This window comes from Alosa pseudoharengus, unplaced genomic scaffold (genome assembly GCF_046254945.1).
Source record: "Alosa pseudoharengus isolate Yale_2024_CS ecotype anadromous, Long Island Sound unplaced genomic scaffold, YU_APseudo_1.1 YU_APseudo_1.1_scf_13, whole genome shotgun sequence".
NCBI classification, from domain to species: domain Eukaryota; kingdom Metazoa; phylum Chordata; class Actinopteri; order Clupeiformes; family Clupeidae; genus Alosa; species Alosa pseudoharengus.
The window spans coordinates 5,385,658-5,405,678 of NW_027468598.1; the positions used below are offsets into that span (position 1 = coordinate 5,385,658).

At 40.1% G+C, this 20,021-nt stretch overlaps 2 protein-coding genes across 2 annotated transcripts; one reads left to right on the top strand and one right to left on the bottom strand.

The window, feature by feature from the left end:
- Positions 1–1,645: 1,645 nt before the first annotated feature.
- On the bottom strand, positions 1,646–14,967 carry LOC143121506 (2-oxoisovalerate dehydrogenase subunit alpha, mitochondrial-like). Its single transcript, XM_076281890.1, has 8 exons — positions 14,813–14,967; positions 8,068–8,244; positions 7,722–7,808; positions 6,362–6,470; positions 5,949–6,110; positions 5,507–5,713; positions 3,071–3,212; positions 1,646–2,866 (listed from the first exon to the last, which is right to left on the bottom strand). The coding sequence occupies exons 1-8, from the start codon at positions 14,921–14,923 to the stop codon at positions 2,524–2,526; spliced, it is 1,338 nt and encodes a 445-aa protein (XP_076138005.1). The 5' UTR covers positions 14,924–14,967; the 3' UTR covers positions 1,646–2,523.
- Positions 14,968–16,071: 1,104 nt separating this feature from the next.
- exosc5 (exosome component 5) lies at positions 16,072–20,021 on the top strand. The gene is made up of 6 exons (XM_076281891.1): positions 16,072–16,261; positions 17,291–17,404; positions 18,967–19,088; positions 19,282–19,422; positions 19,548–19,637; positions 19,903–20,021. The coding sequence occupies exons 1-6, from the start codon at positions 16,162–16,164 to the stop codon at positions 20,002–20,004; spliced, it is 669 nt and encodes a 222-aa protein (XP_076138006.1). The 5' UTR covers positions 16,072–16,161; the 3' UTR covers positions 20,005–20,021.

The window sequence follows — 20,021 nt, forward strand, 5'->3', positions numbered from 1 at the left end:
TTGTATGAATACTTGTGATTTTGTTCAACAGTACTTGTTGAAATAAAAAAAATCAAAGTGTGAAGTTTGTACATTATTGAAATTTTGTTATTGTGTAGAACAATGACAAAAGAAATGTATACTTGACTGATAAATTTTAATTACCGCAATTGCCTTTTTGTAGTACTGTGAATGTCACTGTTCAGCAAAAAGACTAATCCGTGTTGGTAGAATGAGGAATTGAAAATTGACTTAATTAAGAATTCTTAATAAACATTACAGTGTTATCATAGTTGAGATTATCATGGGAACATCGTTGGCAAAACATGCCGACTGTTCAGCAAACAGATTAATCCCTGTTGGTACAATGAGGAATTGAAAATTGACTTAAATAAGAATACTTAACTATGATAACACTGTAATGTTTATTGAGATTATCATGGGAACATCATTGGCAAATCATAAAATTCTGAATGCAGACGGTTGCCTGCAAATTTTCAATATCCTCAACTATTTTTTTTTTACAGTGTGGAGGAAAGTCATGGCAGCCTAAGTGGATGCCAGTACCCAGACTGATCTGGTGAAAGACAATAGGCATAAGTCTCTTTCCGACTAAATAGTTACAGGAACTTAGTTATAGGAACAGTCCACTTCTCCAGCATCTCTCTCTCGACACAATATCTGCCACAGGGTTTTTGAGTAATACAAGTGTCGGTTTCATGGAGGAGATGATCCAGGTTGACCTCTGTGCTGCACACACTATCCATGGCATTGGGATACAAGCTGCACACTGGCACCACCTGTTGCTCCCAATAAGCTCGTCAGCCTGTGTTGCCGATATTCCCACATTTTCTGTCTGTCACTGAGTCTGACACTGAGGGTCTCTAAACACTCTCTGGTCTCACTGGCTCAAATGCGTAGGCAATTGGGTGTGTGTATTTCCAGTTCGTCCTGAGTTTCGTGCTCGATCATTGAACCGTGCTGAACTCCCCTCAAGTATTCTCGCATAGCTCACCAACTGGGTTAAAGCGTCTGTCAAAATAATGCCTCTACACATAGATATATTACTTCTCCAGGAAGTAATATAAAAAATAGACGCCTGGGCGTACAGATGTCATATTTCTACGTGTGCCAAGCGCAAAAACTTTGCGTCTAACGTCAGAAGGAGAAAAAAAACGATTTGCTGCAATGCCTACTGCCAGCCAGCAATTAATGTATTCCAAAGCATACATTTGACAGTTCTACCAAGGGTTAAGGGTTTTGATATGAAATGCATCATGCAGCAAATTATCCAGGCGTCATTTTTTACTTCTGACGTCAGATGCAAAGTTTTTGTGCATGGCACACGTAAAAATTACGTCTGTACGCCCAGGCGTTTATTTTTTACTCCTGAAGAAGTATATCTACAAGTGGAGGCATTATTTTGACAGACCTTTTAGTTGTTGTGCCATATTCTCGTGACATCACCCCGCAACGAAACAAAAATGGCTGCGCCCTAGTAACAAATGCAATGTAAAGCATACAAATTTTCTTGTGGTATATTTAAATAATGAATTGATGTTATACATATGTATTTATCTCGCCGTTGTATTTCCACTTTAAGTAAAGTAAATATTAATGTTTTCATCAGTGTCTCAACAACAGACAACAGTGTCACAAACAAAAGTACATTAGAATGTCATTTATTCAGAAAAGTCACAGCTACTGTTAATCCCCATCCCTATATGTAGTGGTTTTAAATACTGTTTTGACCTCAAACCAAAATTGCACCAAGATTACAAATATGTCTTGCCAATGGCCTGTTACTTTGTTAAAGTTACAATGTTAGAGTTGATTTTCGATCATTTCACAAAGACAATACTGATATGTGATTGGAATTGCAAAAATGTCAATTTGGGGAAAAAAACAATCCAACTAAATTTTTCAGTAAGAATGTTTTTTTTCCTAGCTCAGAAGACTAAAGACTAAATAATGTGTCTATAGAACGTTGAACAGGAAATGAAATAACCAATAAAAAAAAAAGCCACTTTAACAACATCAGACTGGTTGAAGAATGGGGAAAAACCAGGATAGATGTGACAACGCAATTTTTTTTCAAATGAGACCTTGGGAGTTGTGTTTCCGAAACACCTCATAAACAACCAAAAGTAGAATAAATAACCAATATGAATTATATGAGGACCACAGCATTTATGTAACAATTAAATGCTTCACTATGCCAATATATCCTCTCCACTTGTGGCTACTGGCTGTGTAGAATGTAAAACAAAGAGATAGGTACACAAGGACAACACAAACATGAAGCGACAACCAAGTTTCTGTGATGAAAAGTCATTCCAGATTTGAAAAGCTGCAATGCATTTCAAGGCACTAAAATACAATATTGTTGAGGCCCCTGGTGGAGAACGTGAACACCATCCCATTCTCAACCATCTGGTCCAGCATTTCTCATGATGCTATAACCCACACCCACACACATATATAATCACTACAATATTTCAACCAACACACCAGTCCTAATATTCCAAATTTAGTCCAGCTATTTTATTTGTCATAAAGGTCAATTGGGTAATGCTCTTTGTACTGCTGAATATGCCTCCACATAGCATCCTTCTGCTTCTCCAAGTTGGGAGTCATTTCCTGATACACGTCTGAGAAGAGCAGGTCAACTTTGGGCTTCAGCCGCCTCTCAGCCTTCTCAAAAGCTTCCATCACCAGCTTGCGAGACTGTTTCCTCCAGGTTCGCTCTTCTTCCTCACCCCACCAGTTGCGTGCGTTCATGTAGTGACGCAGGCGTGAGATGGGGTGGTCTTGCTTGTCCCAGTAGTTTACTTCATCCACTGATCGGTATGCCGAGCTGTCATCACTGGTGCTATGGTGACCAATCCTGAAAGGAGAGAAGAGGAGGAGATGCTTAAGCAGAGTGACTATCTTCTAATCTATCTGCCATGTATTTGTCAGGCAAAGTGTTTATTGAATCCTTATACCACGACCCTGCCAAAAAGCAACATGTTTTGGTGGTAAAGTAGTTCAAAATAATGTCAAAGAACACAGGGGGGGGGGGGGGGGGGGGGGACAGAACATCCCGTACCTATATGTCATAGCCTCTATAAGGAAGGGCTGGTTCTCAGCAACGGCCCTGCGACGAGCCTCCTTTGTTGCATTGTAAACTGCAAAGACATCATTGCCGTCTACACGGATGGACATCATCCCGTAGCCAGGGCCACGAGCAGCTAGGAGGTGTAGGAGAAAAAGAGTGGCAAGTTCAACTCTACTTTAATGCTTCACAACAAAAAGCCAAATCACTGCCTTACAAATATAGTTAAGAACAAAATTATTCATACCCCTGGCAAATATTGATTTAATGTTGATTTTCTCTTGACCAATATGTTTGTTCTGACTGAAAATGACACTGCCACATGCCAGTAGGTTGTAAGACAATGTGGTAGAAACATGGAATCAAAAAAATAAGCGTTTTTATCTTTTTTTAAATTTTCTATGAAAAATGGCGTGTCCACAATTATTCATACCCTTTTAAAATAATCACTCTATTTGCAATCAAAGCTCTCAAAATGGTTCTTATAATACGTACCAAGCCGCTCCATGTCTCCACAATGATTGTAGACCGCACCTTTTTAGTATGGAGTTACATTTGTTCCACTTTTATGAGCGAGCAATGGCACAATTTGAGCGCAGAAAAATATTTTGAGGAAAAATGAAACTCGAGCACAAAAACACTTGTAGTTGAGCAAACAGGAATCTATGTTGTGCTCCACAAATGTCTTTGCCTGTTTGCTAATATCAATATGTATGTGCAACATCAGCCCCCTTTCTTTCAGTTTCACTGTATGTGCTCTAGGGTTGGGCACCGAAACACGGTTCTAATATGGCACCGGTGCCGACGCAAACGGTAGTAACTGCATCGAATAACAACGTGGATTTTGGTGCCTCATTTCGGTGCCATTTTTTAAATTAATTTTTTTAATAAATGTTTTTATACGAGGCATCACTGAATGTCATGCGCCATCTCTAATGTCTTGCTCTGATAGCAACACATCCAGACAGTTATCGATAGCTAACATAAACACTGGATGTATAAACCAGAGGGGTGCACCACATAGGCCAGTGGACAGTGTTTGACAGCTTGCGTGAGCCCAAGTAGCTTACTTTAAAGCGACATCGTGAGCTCCTGTCAAAATCTAGCAGTGGACCTAACTACACACAAGCAAAAGGCTATGAAACAACATCAACAGTAGCCTATATGTTACACAATATCTTTGCTAATGCGCTAACTGGCATTTATCTGAAACTTTATTTCACGGTGTGTTCTAAACAACATAATGGCATGATATTAGCCTAATCTTTCATGTGCATGAGGCCCATATAGCATCACAATGAATATGAAGATCATGTTAAAAGTTCGCTGGCAAAAACATAAATATGTAGGTTACATACCTGATGTCACTGAGCTGTCAAAGAGGCTACGAAACCATCTCCGTACGTTATCGCTAATTAAACTCAGCTGACTGGTGTTAGCGCATAGCCATAGTTGCTGTTAAAATGCCTGGCTAGCGCTGGGAATCTAAACACTTCAACACCGACATATAGCCTAACATGTTCAAAACTATTGCGTGTTATGGATTAACACATGACATTTCTTGAAGTATTTGGGAACACACTGAATTAACTGCAAGTCCCTGTTCGATTAGCTTGCAAATGCCGTTGTCCATGACCTGGCAGTTTTATGGCAAGCGGTTTTAACATACCTTATGGCAAAACGCCTACACTGGGTAAACTTGAAAGCAGAGCTTACCATTGTGTGTGCATGCATGGCAAGCTGTTTTAACATTTAAATGTATTATTCGTAGGAGCAATGAGATATTGATAGTAAATTGAATATAACAGTTCAATTTCATGTTCAAATTTGTCTTATCAATAAAAAAAAGCAATTCTTGCTTTAGACCATTTTAATTTAAAACATTTTAATAACAAAGTACCGGTTCAGGCACCGTTTCGGCACCGGCACCGTTTTAAAAGTATCGATTTAGCACCGGTATCGGATAAAACCCAAACGATACCCAACCCTAACGTGCTCACATAAACTGTTCCTCCGCTAGCTCAGGAGATCTCTGTCGCGCTCGCTCAACTTCGTCTGTGTGCTCGCTCAAAACTGTCGACAACGTTACGTTTGTTCCACAATTCATCAACCAATCAGAAAATTCAGGGGCTGAAGTCCAATTCTCATTGGCTGCTGAAGTCCACAACGCCTAGCGTCATTTACTAGTGTCAGTGGGAATCGATCAGATGTTTCCATTGATTATTTAAAAAGGGTATGAATAATTTTGGATTTTTGTCATTTTCAGTCAGAACAAACATATCGATAAAGACAAAATTGAATCAATATTTGCTAGGGGTATGAATTATTTTGTTCTTAACTGTATGTATGTATATATATATATATATATATACATACAGTTAAGAACAAAATAATTCATATATATACACATCTGTTGGTTGAGGAACTCACCAATGCCATCACCCCTGTACTGCTCATTGGTAGGTGTAGAGATGGCATATCCGTTGTTACGACAGAAGAAAATTAGCGGACACTCCAGTGTGGCCGAGAAGTTGAACCCAGCATGGGCATCACCCTCACTTGCTGCCCCCTCTCCGAAGTAGCAAATGACTGCGCGGTTATCGTTCTCCCTCTTCAAGGCATAGGCGGCCCCAGCAGCTAGAATAGAGAAGCATGTGAATCAAACAACGCTGCTTGTCTCCTCATACACACTTACACAACACATATACAATTTTACTTTGGCAACTGATAGCTCTGTTACATTTGTACAACATTTTTACACTTTATAGACTTTCTATACAAATGTTGTTGTCATAGCCTTTCGTAATGTTGCCAGTAAAGGCAGGTTGTTTACTGTAATGCTGCATAGAGTTTGACAGAGTGGGATGCTTACCTTGTGGAATCTGAGTTGCCAGTGGAGAAGAGATTGTGACAAAGTTCAGGTCTTTGCTACCATAGTGGACTGGCATCTGCCTGCCTTTCCCAAGGTCATCAACATTTGCATAGCATTGTGCCATGAACAGGTCCAATGGGAAGCCACGGTACATGAGGACACCTGAAATAAAACAGAAATCAGAATCGTATATGCGACTTCACCTAACATTCATTTCACTATTACATAGCCAATACAAACGCAAACCCAGTTTCAAATCAATCAAAATCGTTTGATTAAAAAGCCAACTCTTCTGAGAATGCAGAACTATTCTTTTTAATAATATGTTGTGTACAACTTGCATACAGAAGACATTTCAAAATAGCTTAATTTTTTGTTTGGTATAGGGGACACTATCCAAATTAACTTCTTACCAGCTTCACGATACTGGCCAAAGACAAGATCATTGGGATCCAATGCTGCAGCACTTCCAATATGTGTTCCCTCCTCACCATAGTTAGTCATGTAGAATGAGATACGACCCTACAACAAAAAGCAGCCATTAACATTTCTCAGTGCACGGATAGAACATGACCTGACCAAGACCATGAAAAAGTACATGTTCCACATACAGTAGAGCAGGCACATTGAGAAGGAAGTTGACAACTTTCAATAGGTCGGAGTTATTTTCAAATCTGAGGCAAGGGCAAATAATTCCATTTTAAGAAACGTTATTTAGGTCTACTTTAGTTTGCTGATTTCATAAGCACGTCTCAGCAAGAATAGTCATAATTGTTCAGTGAATATGTCATTTTATTATTTTACCATTTTCAATCAGTCAGTTGATCACACAAATGCATAAATGTCACATGAGAATGATGTGCAATACATTTGTACTGACAATAGAGAGCATAGCCTTCAACCTATTCTTTTCTTTTTTTTTATATTTTTTTTATATTGCAAACACCATTACAGAAAATGCAACACTACAACGACATGCACAAGAATACTACATCAGACAGACAGATGTACATTACACAAACACATACTGTAACTTAACAAGACACAAGACATAACAGAAAGGCTAAGGATGATTTGCGTCCAGAATGATCACAGATATGATTATCAGGGATGAAATTGATGACCGGAATGACAAGAAGGGGGGATGGGGGGTACAGATGGTAGCTCTGAGAGTGTGAATGAGGTGGTGTTGGGATGGGGGTGTGGGTGTGGGTGGGCGGGTAGGGGGTAGTGAGTGTGTGAGGATGTATGTGTGTGAGTGTGTGTGTGTGTGTGCATATGTGTAAGGTTGGTTTGCTGTTGGGCCATGAGGAGAGTAGCTGGAACACAGAGAGGGAGGATTTCAAAGGAGAGGGGTTGTAATTATTCTGTTAAAGATGAGTGTAATAATAAGAATAACTGATTGCCTGACTGATTCACAACCTGGGCACCCATTAATGGCCACAGTTCCACCCAGCCCCGGCAGTTATGGCGATGAGCTGACAGAGGGGAGGACCTGCGTGCCACCCATCCCCCCAGGACCCCAGCATATGCACATATGCATATTATGCAGCCAGAGTGCACACAGGTTAAGTCAAGCTAAAATCAATCTACCTGCCTATTATGCTGTTGGAAAAGGTTTTTACAAATCAAACTAACCCTTGAACATCACCTGGTTTGTATACGCAAAACCTTGCATGAGATTAAAAATAATGAACCTAAGTTAACCCTGCACCTAAGCTAGTAGTTGTACATGTTCCACTGAAAGTGACAGTTGGCTACATTGGGACTCACTTGTCTCTGAGATTCATACAGGATGCGATCCATGGTGTTCAGTAATGTCATCTTCTGATAGAAATTCAAGACCTGCTCTTTAGTCAGCTGAAATTTGAAGTAAAAAATGTCAATAAAGCACCAGCATGACAAGAAAATCAGTGTTCCTTAATGTATCCCCTCCCCAAATACTGGAATAGTACATTATTCCTTAATGTATCCCCTGTATCCCAAATATTGTCTTTCACTTAAAAAGAAAACCAAGCCAATGTGCATTATGCTGCTGCATATTTGAATCTGAGGAATATTTCATGATGTCTAGACCACAAAAACACTAAGGAGGACTGAGCTCTAGATGTTTTCCAACCTGTGGATCCTCTGAGGGGTTGATGATCTGTCCCTGTCTGTCCATCACTCTGTACACAGGAATCCCCGAGATTACATTGGGCTTGATGAACTCCAGCTGATCAACAAATTCAGCAGATGCTCCAGGAAACTGTGGCTTTTCCGCTGAGGAGTCAAAGGGTTGCTGCCGGTGAACTCCCTGCAACATTGACCATCATTATTAAAGAAGCAGTAAGGTGTGTTGGTCTAAAACTAACAAGCTAAAGCCATGCCAGACCTTGCAAGCACCAGGGAAAAGGGTGAACTCAATGCAAAGTGTCCCTTAGTTACTTTGCTGTTGTACACATGTCCTAGATGGAATTTGACCTTGACTTTGACTGCATGGTACCTAATACGGTCACTTACTGTTGGTGAGTAACCTAAAAAATGTTTAATTTGGTAACGTAAATAGTAGTTTTGGTTTGGGGGGGTCCCACCACCTTAACGTCATCAGTAATATAGAATATAGTGTGATCATTCACACCAGTGGCCATCCTAGATTCTGCTTGACTCTCTCCACACATACACACACAGAAAATGATGGCTTGTCATATGTTTCTATTTCATATATTTTGGAATTCATATAACGTTTATATATTTTTGTTACTAATGTATAGTATTTTATAATCTGCATAATTATTAGTAGCTAAACAAAATTGTAATTTGAATACTTCATATTGATTTTTAAACTATAAACTATTACACTTAGGCATATCTTTAATGTGGTGTGTAAGGCTAATTGAGTGCACAATGGTTGTGTGTATGTGTAATTGACTGCCTGTTACTTTAAGAAATACATGACAGTAATTAGCCTTTAGTCTCAGGGTTTTAGGCTAGTGAATAACAGTTGTGCATACATAGTGCATAGTGCATAAGGATATGTGGATGCAATTTATTATGTTTTCTATCTAAATCCCATAGCCTAGGTAGGTTAGCAACTTGATATTAGCCTATTATTATGTGTTACAACAGCAATTAAACTAGCAGCTATGTCTCACTGTTTATGACATGACAGCTGTGATATGTGTGTGTAAGGAGAAAAGACGCACAACCTAGGGGAGGAGGCACTAGAAGCATGCCTTGCACACACACGTTACTTCAAAAGAACAAGGTCATTCTTAGATGTATCAATACTAATAAAATTAGGTATCGGTGCACCATGCAACACTAATCTGTTCACTATTCATGCTGTTTAATCAACCTCTTGTTTTTATAGGCCACAGTTGACAAACTGTAAACAATGTGAGAAATGTGGCTTTTGTGTGCACTGAAAGAAAACGTACATCTACTTCAATTTCTGAATAATAGGAGTGAAAAGAAAGATGTTTGTTTGTTAAGTATATTGGTCTGGTCACACAACACACTTAATTGCCTGAAGGGCCAAACAATTCCCTGATCATTCTTTGCACTTCTGTGCACTATCACATTTTCCAAACTTTTATTTTGCTCCACTTCAAAATAACCAAGCACTATTTAATTAGGCCAAATGCTTAATTTAATTGACTTTACACATAATTGCCATATCAATATTCAACTCATCTTTAAAAAAACAGATACAATAACAGTAGAAGGGCACCTTTGTCATCTAAAAGGTTGTTGAACCTCTAATCCAAAAGGTTGTTGCCATTTGAGCTCAACAACACCCAATGAAATTACATCCCTCCCTTCCATGCTACTCAAGGAACATGTTGATTGGCTAGACATGTGTCTCAAACCGCTTACTTGCACACTTCAAATACTTAGTTTAAGTACTCTATATAGTGCAGATATGGGGACAATAAGCACTGTGCCCACTAGCAGTGTACTGACGGAACTATGTGTTTTGACACAGCCCTTTTGTATGGTGTATGGTAGAGAAAACAAAAGAAGACTGAACCAAAACTACTTGGTCAGAACTAGGACGTTTGGAAGGATGTTTCAGCCACCTTCATGTGACTATCATAAAATACATTTGCGGATTTAAGAGAAAATGCCAACAACAAATATCTAATATAAATTAAAATTACAGATTGAGTTGATGGATGCCAGCATAGTGACTTGAATGCAGTCAAAGTATACTGTTACTGAATTATAGCTCTGCATAGTTAATGTTGTTATAGTGGGGGGCCTTAAGCACATAAATAGGTTGTTTCGCGCAATTTCTTCTAAAAGCGCCAAATTTGGCACAGATGTAGCTCAAGTTATACTGAAATGATTTAGCTAGGGCGCCGGAGCCAGAGACCCTCGGGGCCAAGATGGCAGCCAATCCGATATGGCTGCTGCACGAAAAGGGTTCCGACTAGCTTTTAACCACATGAGCTACAAATACAAACTTGATGTCTTTTACAACTTAATTGATCATGGGAAACACATAGGAATGTTTATATTTATGACCCAGTATATCTGGACAGCTTAATCCTCCAATTCCAATATGGCCCCTGTCCAAAAAAGCAGTTTTGACTGTAGTTATACCCCATTGTTTGCCCCAATTTATCTACAAGCACCGAATTTGGCACAGATGTAGCTCAGGTCATACTGAAATGATTTAGCTAGGGCGCCGCAGCCAGCGACCCTTGGGGCTAAGATGGCAGCCAAATCCAATATGGCCGCTGCCCGAAAAGGGTTCCGACTATAACTTTTGAACCACATGAGCTGCAAATACAAACTTGATGTCTTTTTCAGCTTAATTGATCATGGGAAACACATATAAATGTTTATATGTATGACCCAGTATATCTGGACCCCTTAATCCTCCAATTCCAATATGGCCTTACACCCCATTGTTTTCGCCAATTTATCTACAAGCACAAAATTTGGCATGGATGCAGCTGAGGGCATACTGAAATTATTTAGCGAGGATGCCGGAGCCAGTGGCCCCTGGGACCAAGATGGCTGCCAAATCCAATATGGCCGCCACCTGAAAAGGGATTACTGTAGGCTGCATATTTTGAACCAGATGAGATACAAATGTAAAATTAATAAATATTTCACCTTTTCTGGCTATGGGAAACACAAAATATATATATTTATGATTGGGTATATGTGGACCCTCAAAGTCCCCAAATGCAATCTGGTGACTGTCCAAAAAAAGGTTTTGACTACAACTTTTGAACCGAATAAGCTACAGATGAAAACTATTTTTTTTTACCATGACCACACATTAAATGACCTAAGCTTTCTCAAAAAATAGAGTCTGCTCTGACCCTTCTTTGGGGCAGCCGTGGCCTACTGGTTAGCGCTTCAGACTTGTAACCGGAGGGTTGCAGGTTCGAACACCGACCAGTAGGAACAACTGAAGTGCCCTTGAGCGAGGCACCTAACTCCTCACTGCTCCCCGAGTGCCGCTGTAGCAGGCAGCTCACTGCATCGGGATTAGTCTGTGCTTCACCTCACTGTGTGTTCACTTTGTGCTGAGTGTGTTTCACTAATTCACGGATTGGGTTAAATGCAGAGTCAAATTTCCCTCACGGGATCAAAAGAGTATACTTATGTATACAGCCTCAGTAGCCTGGAAAATCCAGACCCTGATAATCTAGAAAGATTAATGGCCCAACTCGAGGGGCGGCAACAAGCATGCATTTAAAAATCTCACTGCACGCAATTGGATAAAACTAGACCATGTTTACTCTGAATGATTTCGGACTTCGACGCAATCGGATAACAATACGACCAATGTGTACTGTCCACCAACGTTGCAGAGCTGTCTTCATCCGTTTAGCTGGTTCCCCGGAATGTTGGGGTAAAAGTAACGTGCATCATTGCTCTTTGCCAGAGTGTCTCGCAGAGACAATTCCATTCCAGGGTATGTATACAGCCTCAGTGTACCTCCAATCCAGTTTATTGTCTATAAGAACCCTCACATATTTGTAGTTCTCAACAACTTCCTCACCCAGTATTGAAATGGTATTTAGCTCAGGCCTGGCCTTACGAAAGTCCACCACCATTTCCCTTGTCTTAGCCACATTCAAGACAAGGTGGTTGTTTCTGCACCATGTCACAAAGTGGTCCACCAGTTGCCTGTACTCCGTCTCCTCACCATCACTGACACACCCCACAACTGCAGTCTGTGAACTGTCTGAGAACTTCCGCAGGTGACATGACTCAGAGTTGTACTGGAAGTCTGAGGTGTACAGTGTGAAGAAAAAAGGAGACTCCTATGCGACTGACTATCTGTTCAGACACACACCCTTTTATTCTCACAACCTGTGGTCTGTCAGTCAGGTAATCAGTAATCCATGAAGTTGTGGAGGTGTCTACTTGCATCCTTCAAAGGTTGTCACGTAGCAGCATAGGCTGTATGGTGTTAAAAGCACTTTGAAAAATCAAAGAACATGATCCTCACAATACTGCCAGCCCCTGTCCATGTGAGAGTGTGTTCTATCAGGTAGCAGGTAGTTAAAGGCATCCTCCACACCCACCTCTGGACGGTATGCAAATTGTAATGGGTCCATGTAGTGGTCACCTGTGGTCTCAGAAGATGACCAACAACAGTGTTTAGCCAACTACTTCCTTTCCTACCAACTTCCTTCCTAACCAGGTGTACTTTTTTCTATAAGTGTTTTGTTCTTATGACTACAATTGTGAGAGAGACCATGAGAATGAGAATTCATGAGAGAGCAAACAGTTATTGTGTGCACATCCCACCTTCTGGCAGGTGCAGGACAAATTAAAACTTACTCAATTGAAAAAATATAATGTCCGCAACACTGCTTTTGACTCCCATATGTTTGCACAACAGGCAACATTTCGACCCTGCTGGGTCTTCTTCAGGCAAAAATTCATGAGAGAGACCATGAGAATTCACTGTTGTTGTTTTTATGTTATTGCTGTTTTTTTGATATGCTAAGCAAACCTTTTGAAGAGTTTTGGACAAATTGACTATATTATTCTTTTAACAATTTGACATACTATAAATATTGCCTTGCAATAATAATTGTGTCTTATTCTTTCTTATATGATTACATTTTGAAATGTATTCACCTGTGGTACACTGAAAGCATTTCACTTCACTTTCACAAATTAATACACATTGAGAATAACCTTCAAAGTTGTGGTAAAAAAAGATTTTCAACCAAAGTCTTGAAAAGAATAAAGGTTCCAGACTTACCCAAGCATACATATAAATATGCCAAAGGACTTCCTGTGGTCAATAAACTAAAAATAGACACAACATCCATATTTGTAGCGCATTTGGTTCAAAATTTGAAGCCAAAACCCTTTTTCGGACAGCAGCCATATTGAATTTAGGGAATTTGGGGGGTCCTGATATACCCAATCATAAATGTAAGTATTCCTATGGGTTTCCCATCATTAAAAAAGGTAAAATAGACATCAAGTTTGTATTTGTATCTCATCTGGCTCCAAAGCTATAGCCGAATCCCTTTCAGGCGACAACCATTTTGGATTTGGCTGCCATGTTGGTCTCAGGGACCATTGGCTCGGGCGGCCTGGCTAAATCATTTCATTATGCCCACAGCTGCATCCGTGCCAAATTTTGTGCTTGTAGATTAATTTGCACAAACAATGGGGTGTAAGGCCCCATACTACAGCCAAAACTGCTTTTTTGGACAGCGGCCATATTAGAATTGGAGGAATAAGGGGTCTAGATGTCCCGGGTCATAAATATTAACATTCCTATGTATTCCCCATGATCAATTAAGCTGAAAAAGATATCAAGTTTGTATTTGTAACCCATGTAGTTCAAAAGTTATAGCCGGAACCCTTTTCGCGCAGCGGCCATATTGGATTTGGCCACCATCTTGGCCCCAAGGGTCGCTGACTCCGGCGCCCTAGCTAAATCATTTCAGTATGACCTGAGCTACATCTGTGCCAAATTTGGCGCTTTTAGATGAATTTGCGCGAAAATGTGCTTAAGGCCCCCCACTATTATGCAAACATTATATTGCAAATGTTCTCAACCTTGGCCCTGGGGCTGCCACTACATATTCTCTGCATATTCCACATTTCCCCCTGCTCCAAGCACACGCTTGATTAACAATATCTGGGGAGTTCAGTTGACCGGTTCAGTCAGACAGGCAAAGATATGCAGGGTCCCAGGAGCAGGCTAGAGGGGAAAATATTATTCACATATTAATGCAGCTGCACCCAGCTTATATTTGAATAGATGGCTACAATATAGTTAATACATATATAGTACAAGAATTGTCCATCCAATCTCAAAATGAGCATCAATACGTATCCTCCCTCCTCGAGCAGGAGGCCCCTGCACGCCCCCGTCTTTGACCAATCATGTTGCAGGGAACCGGCGAAGTGTTTCGTAATGAATTGTGTGCAAAACATACTGCTATTTAAAAACATGTAACATGTTTGAATCAAATAATGTATGCTTTTCTCACAAGCTACTTGACATTACGTTTTGTCTGTCCACTGTGCTCACATCGATATTAACGTTAACATACTTTGCCCTTCCAACTTTAGCTAGCGTTAACAGGTCAAACTACAGACGCATGCCATTATATTATATGCGTTAAGCCACTTTAATTTACCACTATCACCTGAACATGTTGTATTTGTGTATTCTGTAGCAGCTACCAGTGATTTCACAGTGCCTACAATTGCTGAATAACAGCGTTCAAAACAAACCTGTATGTCAATAACGTTAGCTTGCTAACGTTAACGTTGTTGCTATTATGTGCGTGTTAGCCAACTTGCAACCAATACACTCAGTGTACCTGCCATGATAACACGTCTTTCCAGTATGTATAACACTTATTCAAAATTAAACTTACATTTACGCGGAACTCCCGTAGTTGAAGGTATCGGGGTGTTTTCAACGTTGGATTCTGCCGAGTGGCATAGCATCCAATTCTGAATAGTCTCACTCCTCTGACTGCCGCCATCTTTCTGCTGAAATGCGGAGGCTGTCGGGTCCACACGCTACGTAGGCTACCTACAAATTCTGTTATTTCCGCCAATGCAATGTGATGAGAGAAATATAGTTCTAGCCTACTGATCTTATTCCTCATAAATCTAACCTTTAGCCTACATATGATTTATTCTTTGTAAATACTAATGATCTTCATGCAACCGCCTGTTTCCATGTCCATAAGGATTTAGGATTTTATTTGGATACCAATTAGCTGATGCAGAAAACATCAGCTAGGCTACTCTTTGGGGTCCACACACAACATAACAAACAAGAAACCAGCATACTTGACAACAGATATAAAAGCAGGAAAAGAATAGATACTTTTCCTGGGGTCCACACACTACATAATAGCTACATTGCTTCTGTATTGAGCCTACGTGTCATCCGTAGGCTATATTAGGCATGAATTTAGGATGAAAAGAACATGTTAAGAAATCAATTAATCAATCAATTTATTGTTTACAGTGCAGCATCACATGACACATGAAATAAACTTTACAATGTGTCTACAACGTTTACAATGGCTGCTCTGTAAATAAAGCGAATAGAGGCAGAGGTGTTTATGATCATGTGATCAAAGGTAGGCTAGCCTACTGCATTTCTGCAACAGATGAGCTCCTCAGCTCGTTGAGTCTCACCTATGCTGATTCTGTCACCACGCAAGAGTCTTGGGCTGGATCAAGGATTTATCAGGTAGAATTCCCTTCAGCTCTGGGATGCTGTCATTCAACAACCACTCATATGGGCCTTCCGTAATTTTCTCTCTTTTAAGAAACAGCGTGTCCTTGACACAGTAGGCTACATGGTAGTCTGATGTCTTGAACCCTTTCATCTAGCATGTGAATAATATATTATACATACATCATATTATGTTTGCCAAGGTAGGCTACAGGGTGCCTGGTGGTAGGCCTACTTTCTGTTTAACTGTATCCATTATCCTAACAATGGCTAGGGATAAAGAGAGTGTAGTTTGGGACACAGGACTCAATGGTGTTAAAAAGTGGGATACATAGTAAAAATACTGCATAAGAAAGGAAGGAACGAAGGATTGACAAAATAAGAGGAATGAGAAGTTGACTTTTAATTTGACGTGTGCGTTTTCTTCCCGTGAACCTCTGCGCGCGGAAGTACTTGACCAACATCAGCATGGTGAGTGGTTCGCTAGTTTCACGTTAAATTAATGAGCGTCGTGCAACTATTTTCTATGAAATGGATTTGAAAGTGCATGAAGCTAGTCCAGCGACAAGAGAATTCGGCTGTGAGCAAAATCTTCTATCAAGACCTGACGGTTCAGCATCATTCATTCAAGGTATATGAACTGAACGTAGGTCGAAATGTTCCTTGCGTTATGGGGTAACATTATGACAACTCGACTCCATCTGCCTTTGCCATAATCAACATGCAGTCAGGAAACAACCTAAAACGTCAATGTAAAATTATGCTTTCATAAGTGTCAACTAGTTGGCTGTTGGTATTTGCCAGGTTTTTACATGATTTAAGTTAGTTTGTTATACCAAACCTCTTCAATACAAGGATCAACAAACCTGGTCTCCTATCAGAGAAAGGTGTTACTTATTAAACTTTGACAGGGCAGGGTACATAAACAAACATAACATCCTGAATGGCGACAAACATTACAGTAAATATAGCAGAGAAATTTAATTTAAAAGAAAAAAATGCTTCAAGAAATAGTTTAAAAAAACAATTCAAAAGCTGTAGGGAGGAAAGAGTTATGGATAAGTTAGCTAGGCTACATATCCCCGCCCCCATTGATGTAGAGGGGCAGAGGGGAAGAATAACCTTTGATATTGGTGATGGTGCACATATGGAGAGATGAGATGGAGAGCGCCCGGGCAAAATTAAGTGAAAGCATGCGTACCCAACTAACGGAACACAGGTGTGTGTCAGTTGGTGTAGTTCTGTTGTGGCAGCAAGCATACCAGCCCCTGCTGCCGGGCTAGCAGGGTTTCGTCTGGTCTCTCGCCTTTATCCTAGCTGTCTGGCTTGCTTGGAGCTACCAGGGGTGCAAGGCCCCCGCCAGCTTAGCTCTGAGGGTCATGACTCACAAGCTGTTCCGCCACGACAAGGCACCAGTCCATGGAACAGAATAGGATATATCTATGGTGCACAGGTCTTCATCACGTATTTCACTGATTGGTGAACTTGAAGAAAAGTTTTTGAGAAAGGTCAAATAAATATGTAATGTTAAAGTCAGCAGGTAACACAGAAACCCTAATCATTTGACAGTTGATTACACTGTGACAACTTATTTCCTCTATTTGGAACAAAGGAACTGTTCAGAAATACTTATTTTCATTTTACTTTTTCTCCACCACAGGGAATACCAATGTGTTGGCTGCAGTTTACGGACCAGCAGAGGTTAAGGTTAGCAAGGAGATCTATGATCGTGCCACATTGGAAGTCCTGATACAGCCTAAAGTAGGCTTACCTGGTATGGAAATGATGTGCATTGTGTTTGCATAGTGTATGTGTATAGAAAGTTGTTTGGTGTTGGTATCAGTTTGTTTATCACAGGTGGTTTTGGTCTTCAATAAGGTTTCGTTGAACCATCCTCTGGAAAATTTCTGCCTGAAAATCTTTATTGTACTTTTATATAGGATAAGATTCATAGATGAGGCAAAGTCCTGTGTGCCATATTCACGGGTTTCCTGTTTACCAACAAAACTAGATGCGTGCGCAGCCGTGGGGCAGAAGACGCTTGGTGGTCGGCCACAACGTTATAAACTTTACCTAATAATCGGCTACTGTAATCTACAATCGGATTTTTTTGTATATCCCTGTTGTCTCAATGATAATAACATCTCATTTCAGACTTTATTTCAGAGTTTGTCGTTCATTTGCATTATTAACATCACATCGTCTTTTGGCGTTTTTGGCGAAGACATGCATTCCGTTAGGGATATTGAACATATTGAACATTCTCTAACCATCATGAATTGGTACAGTTTTCAGCACAAAAAATCATATTCTTTTCATGAAGAGTACTGCTCTATGCTTTCTGCCTCTTAGTTGCGCACGCATGTTTTTGTGACGTTGCATAGAAATCCATGTATACACTGAGCAGCGTTTTTTTTTAACTGCACTGTCTTGAAATAGAAAAACATATTCTATTAGCTGAGCCCCTAAACTGAGCTGTTACTGTATCAATTTTTCAGTTTAATTGTTGAAAGAACATTGGGAATGTCTCTGACAGCTATGATCATTTTTGAATGTAGAACCATAGCCGTCACTTCATCTCTTACTTGGCAGGTTCTCAAAGGGGCTGAAAGCAATACACTGTTTCTTTTTGCCTTGAAATACCGGTAACAGCTACAAACTCATTTTGATGCTACACCGACTTCAATTAGGGAGAAAAGAGTATCTGGAATACCTGGTATTGCATTATATAATGTTGTTGCGTGTAGAAGCATGCCCTTTTTTGGTGATTTTAGTTGAATTTGGCATCCCCTTAGCACTAAATGGGTATCCAGTATGTTGAAAATTGACAATGGGGAATTTCATCATCACATTCTTCTTGAAAACATGCATTGCACATTTACTGCACATTGAATATGTCAAACATAGACTGCTCAATAATGTAGCAAATACGTATACTTTGTGACAGACTCTCAGAGAGGGTCATTAGTGAGTATTACTCCCTTGTGCCTTTTCAGATAATGCTTATGGCTAATCTAGCAGGTTATAGCAATCAAACCTTTTGTAGGGTGAAAGTCTGTGTTTATCTCTGTTTTACATTTTTAGCACCCCTTCTTAGAAGGGCCTGACTGCACACACACACACTGTAATGTTGTTGTAAGTCTAGACTACATTATTTTCTTGCCTTCCATTGGCACTGCAGGACATGGTACAGAGGATTACTTTGATTTCAACAATGTAGAAAGTTGATTACACTGATAACATGACTCTATGATGCTGTAGTACTTTGCACCACTGGGTGGTGCACACATAATGCTTTTGGGTAGCTTGAACCATGTGTAACTCCAACTTTCTCAGGTGTCCGAGAGCGAGCTAGAGAGCAGTGTGTACGTGAGACATGCGAAGCAGCTCTTCTCTCCTCCCTTCACCCTCGCTCCTCCCTCACCCTCATCCTACAGGAGATCCATGATGATGGCTCTGTATCCTTTCCAGCCCCTAATGATGCACATGTCAAGAAATGTGAACGCCTGCACTTAGTAGTAGCAGTAGTGGTAGTAGTATACATTTATTTAATTCTAGGATAATTCACTTGGTTTATCCCTGTATGTCGTAAATGTAGATTCATGTGTTCCATTACCTATTCATCAGCTATGGTTCTTGACTCAAGCTTAGCTTCTGGCTTGCTGCCTGAATGCAGCTTGCATGGCCCTGATGGATGCAGGTCTACCTATGAGCTGCCTGTTTTGTGGTATAACCTGTGTCATAAACATGGATGGGCAGATTATCATTGATCCGACGTTACAACAAGAAAAGGTATGGCAATAGTCTGTACGTCTGGACAATATTCTCGACCAATGTTTTGCTTTGGACCAAAGATAAATTTGCCCTCAAACTTGGCTATAGTTTCTGTCATTAACAGGAGCTTTTACACGTTATAGGACAGCAGAGCTTTGATGACTTTTGCAATTGACAGCATTGACAAAAGAGTGATGATGTCTTCAACTAAAGGATCTATCTCAGTTCAAGAGGTATGTGAAAACAACCTTAAGATATACTCAGCACTTCTTACTGCTCGAACCAAATTAACATCCAGTTGTCCTCCGATATGTTGGCTTCATGTGGGCTGTTAAATGTTTGTCATTTGTTTCTGATTCAAAATAGTTTTTTAAAGTGATATATTTTACAGTGTATGGCATATTGAGTAAATTTAGCCAGTTGTTATTTTCATTGTGTGATAATCCATTTCATGCATAAATATTCAAACATTAATGTTGTTTGTTTCGTCTCTCCTAGCTTCAAGAAGCTATAGCTTTGAGTCAGAGAGCTTCAGAGCGAATCTTTCAGTTCTACAGAAGTTCGGTATGTCGACGCTATTCCAAGACTGCAGCAAATTAAACCTCACTTTGTTTTAA

What these genes read in the sequence shown, in the direction of transcription:
- LOC143121506 (XM_076281890.1), bottom strand. Translation starts at nt 14,923, where the DNA reads ATGGCGGCAGTCAGAGGAGTGAGACTATTCAGAATTGGATGCTATGCC. An exon ending in GTACAGGGGTGATGGCATTG is followed by an intron (nt 3,213 to 5,506) that starts GTGAGTTCCTCA and finishes TACACCTCCTAG; the next exon opens with CTGCTCGTGGCCCTGGCTAC. An exon ending in ATAGAGGCTATGACATATAG is followed by an intron (nt 2,867 to 3,070) that starts GTACGGGATGTT and finishes CTCTCCTTTCAG; the next exon opens with GATTGGTCACCATAGCACCA.
- exosc5 (XM_076281891.1), top strand. Translation starts at nt 16,162, where the DNA reads ATGGATTTGAAAGTGCATGAAGCTAGTCCAGCGACAAGAGAATTCGGC. An exon ending in GCCTAAAGTAGGCTTACCTG is followed by an intron (nt 17,405 to 18,966) that starts GTATGGAAATGA and finishes CAACTTTCTCAG; the next exon opens with GTGTCCGAGAGCGAGCTAGA. An exon ending in CGACGTTACAACAAGAAAAG is followed by an intron (nt 19,423 to 19,547) that starts GTATGGCAATAG and finishes TACACGTTATAG; the next exon opens with GACAGCAGAGCTTTGATGAC.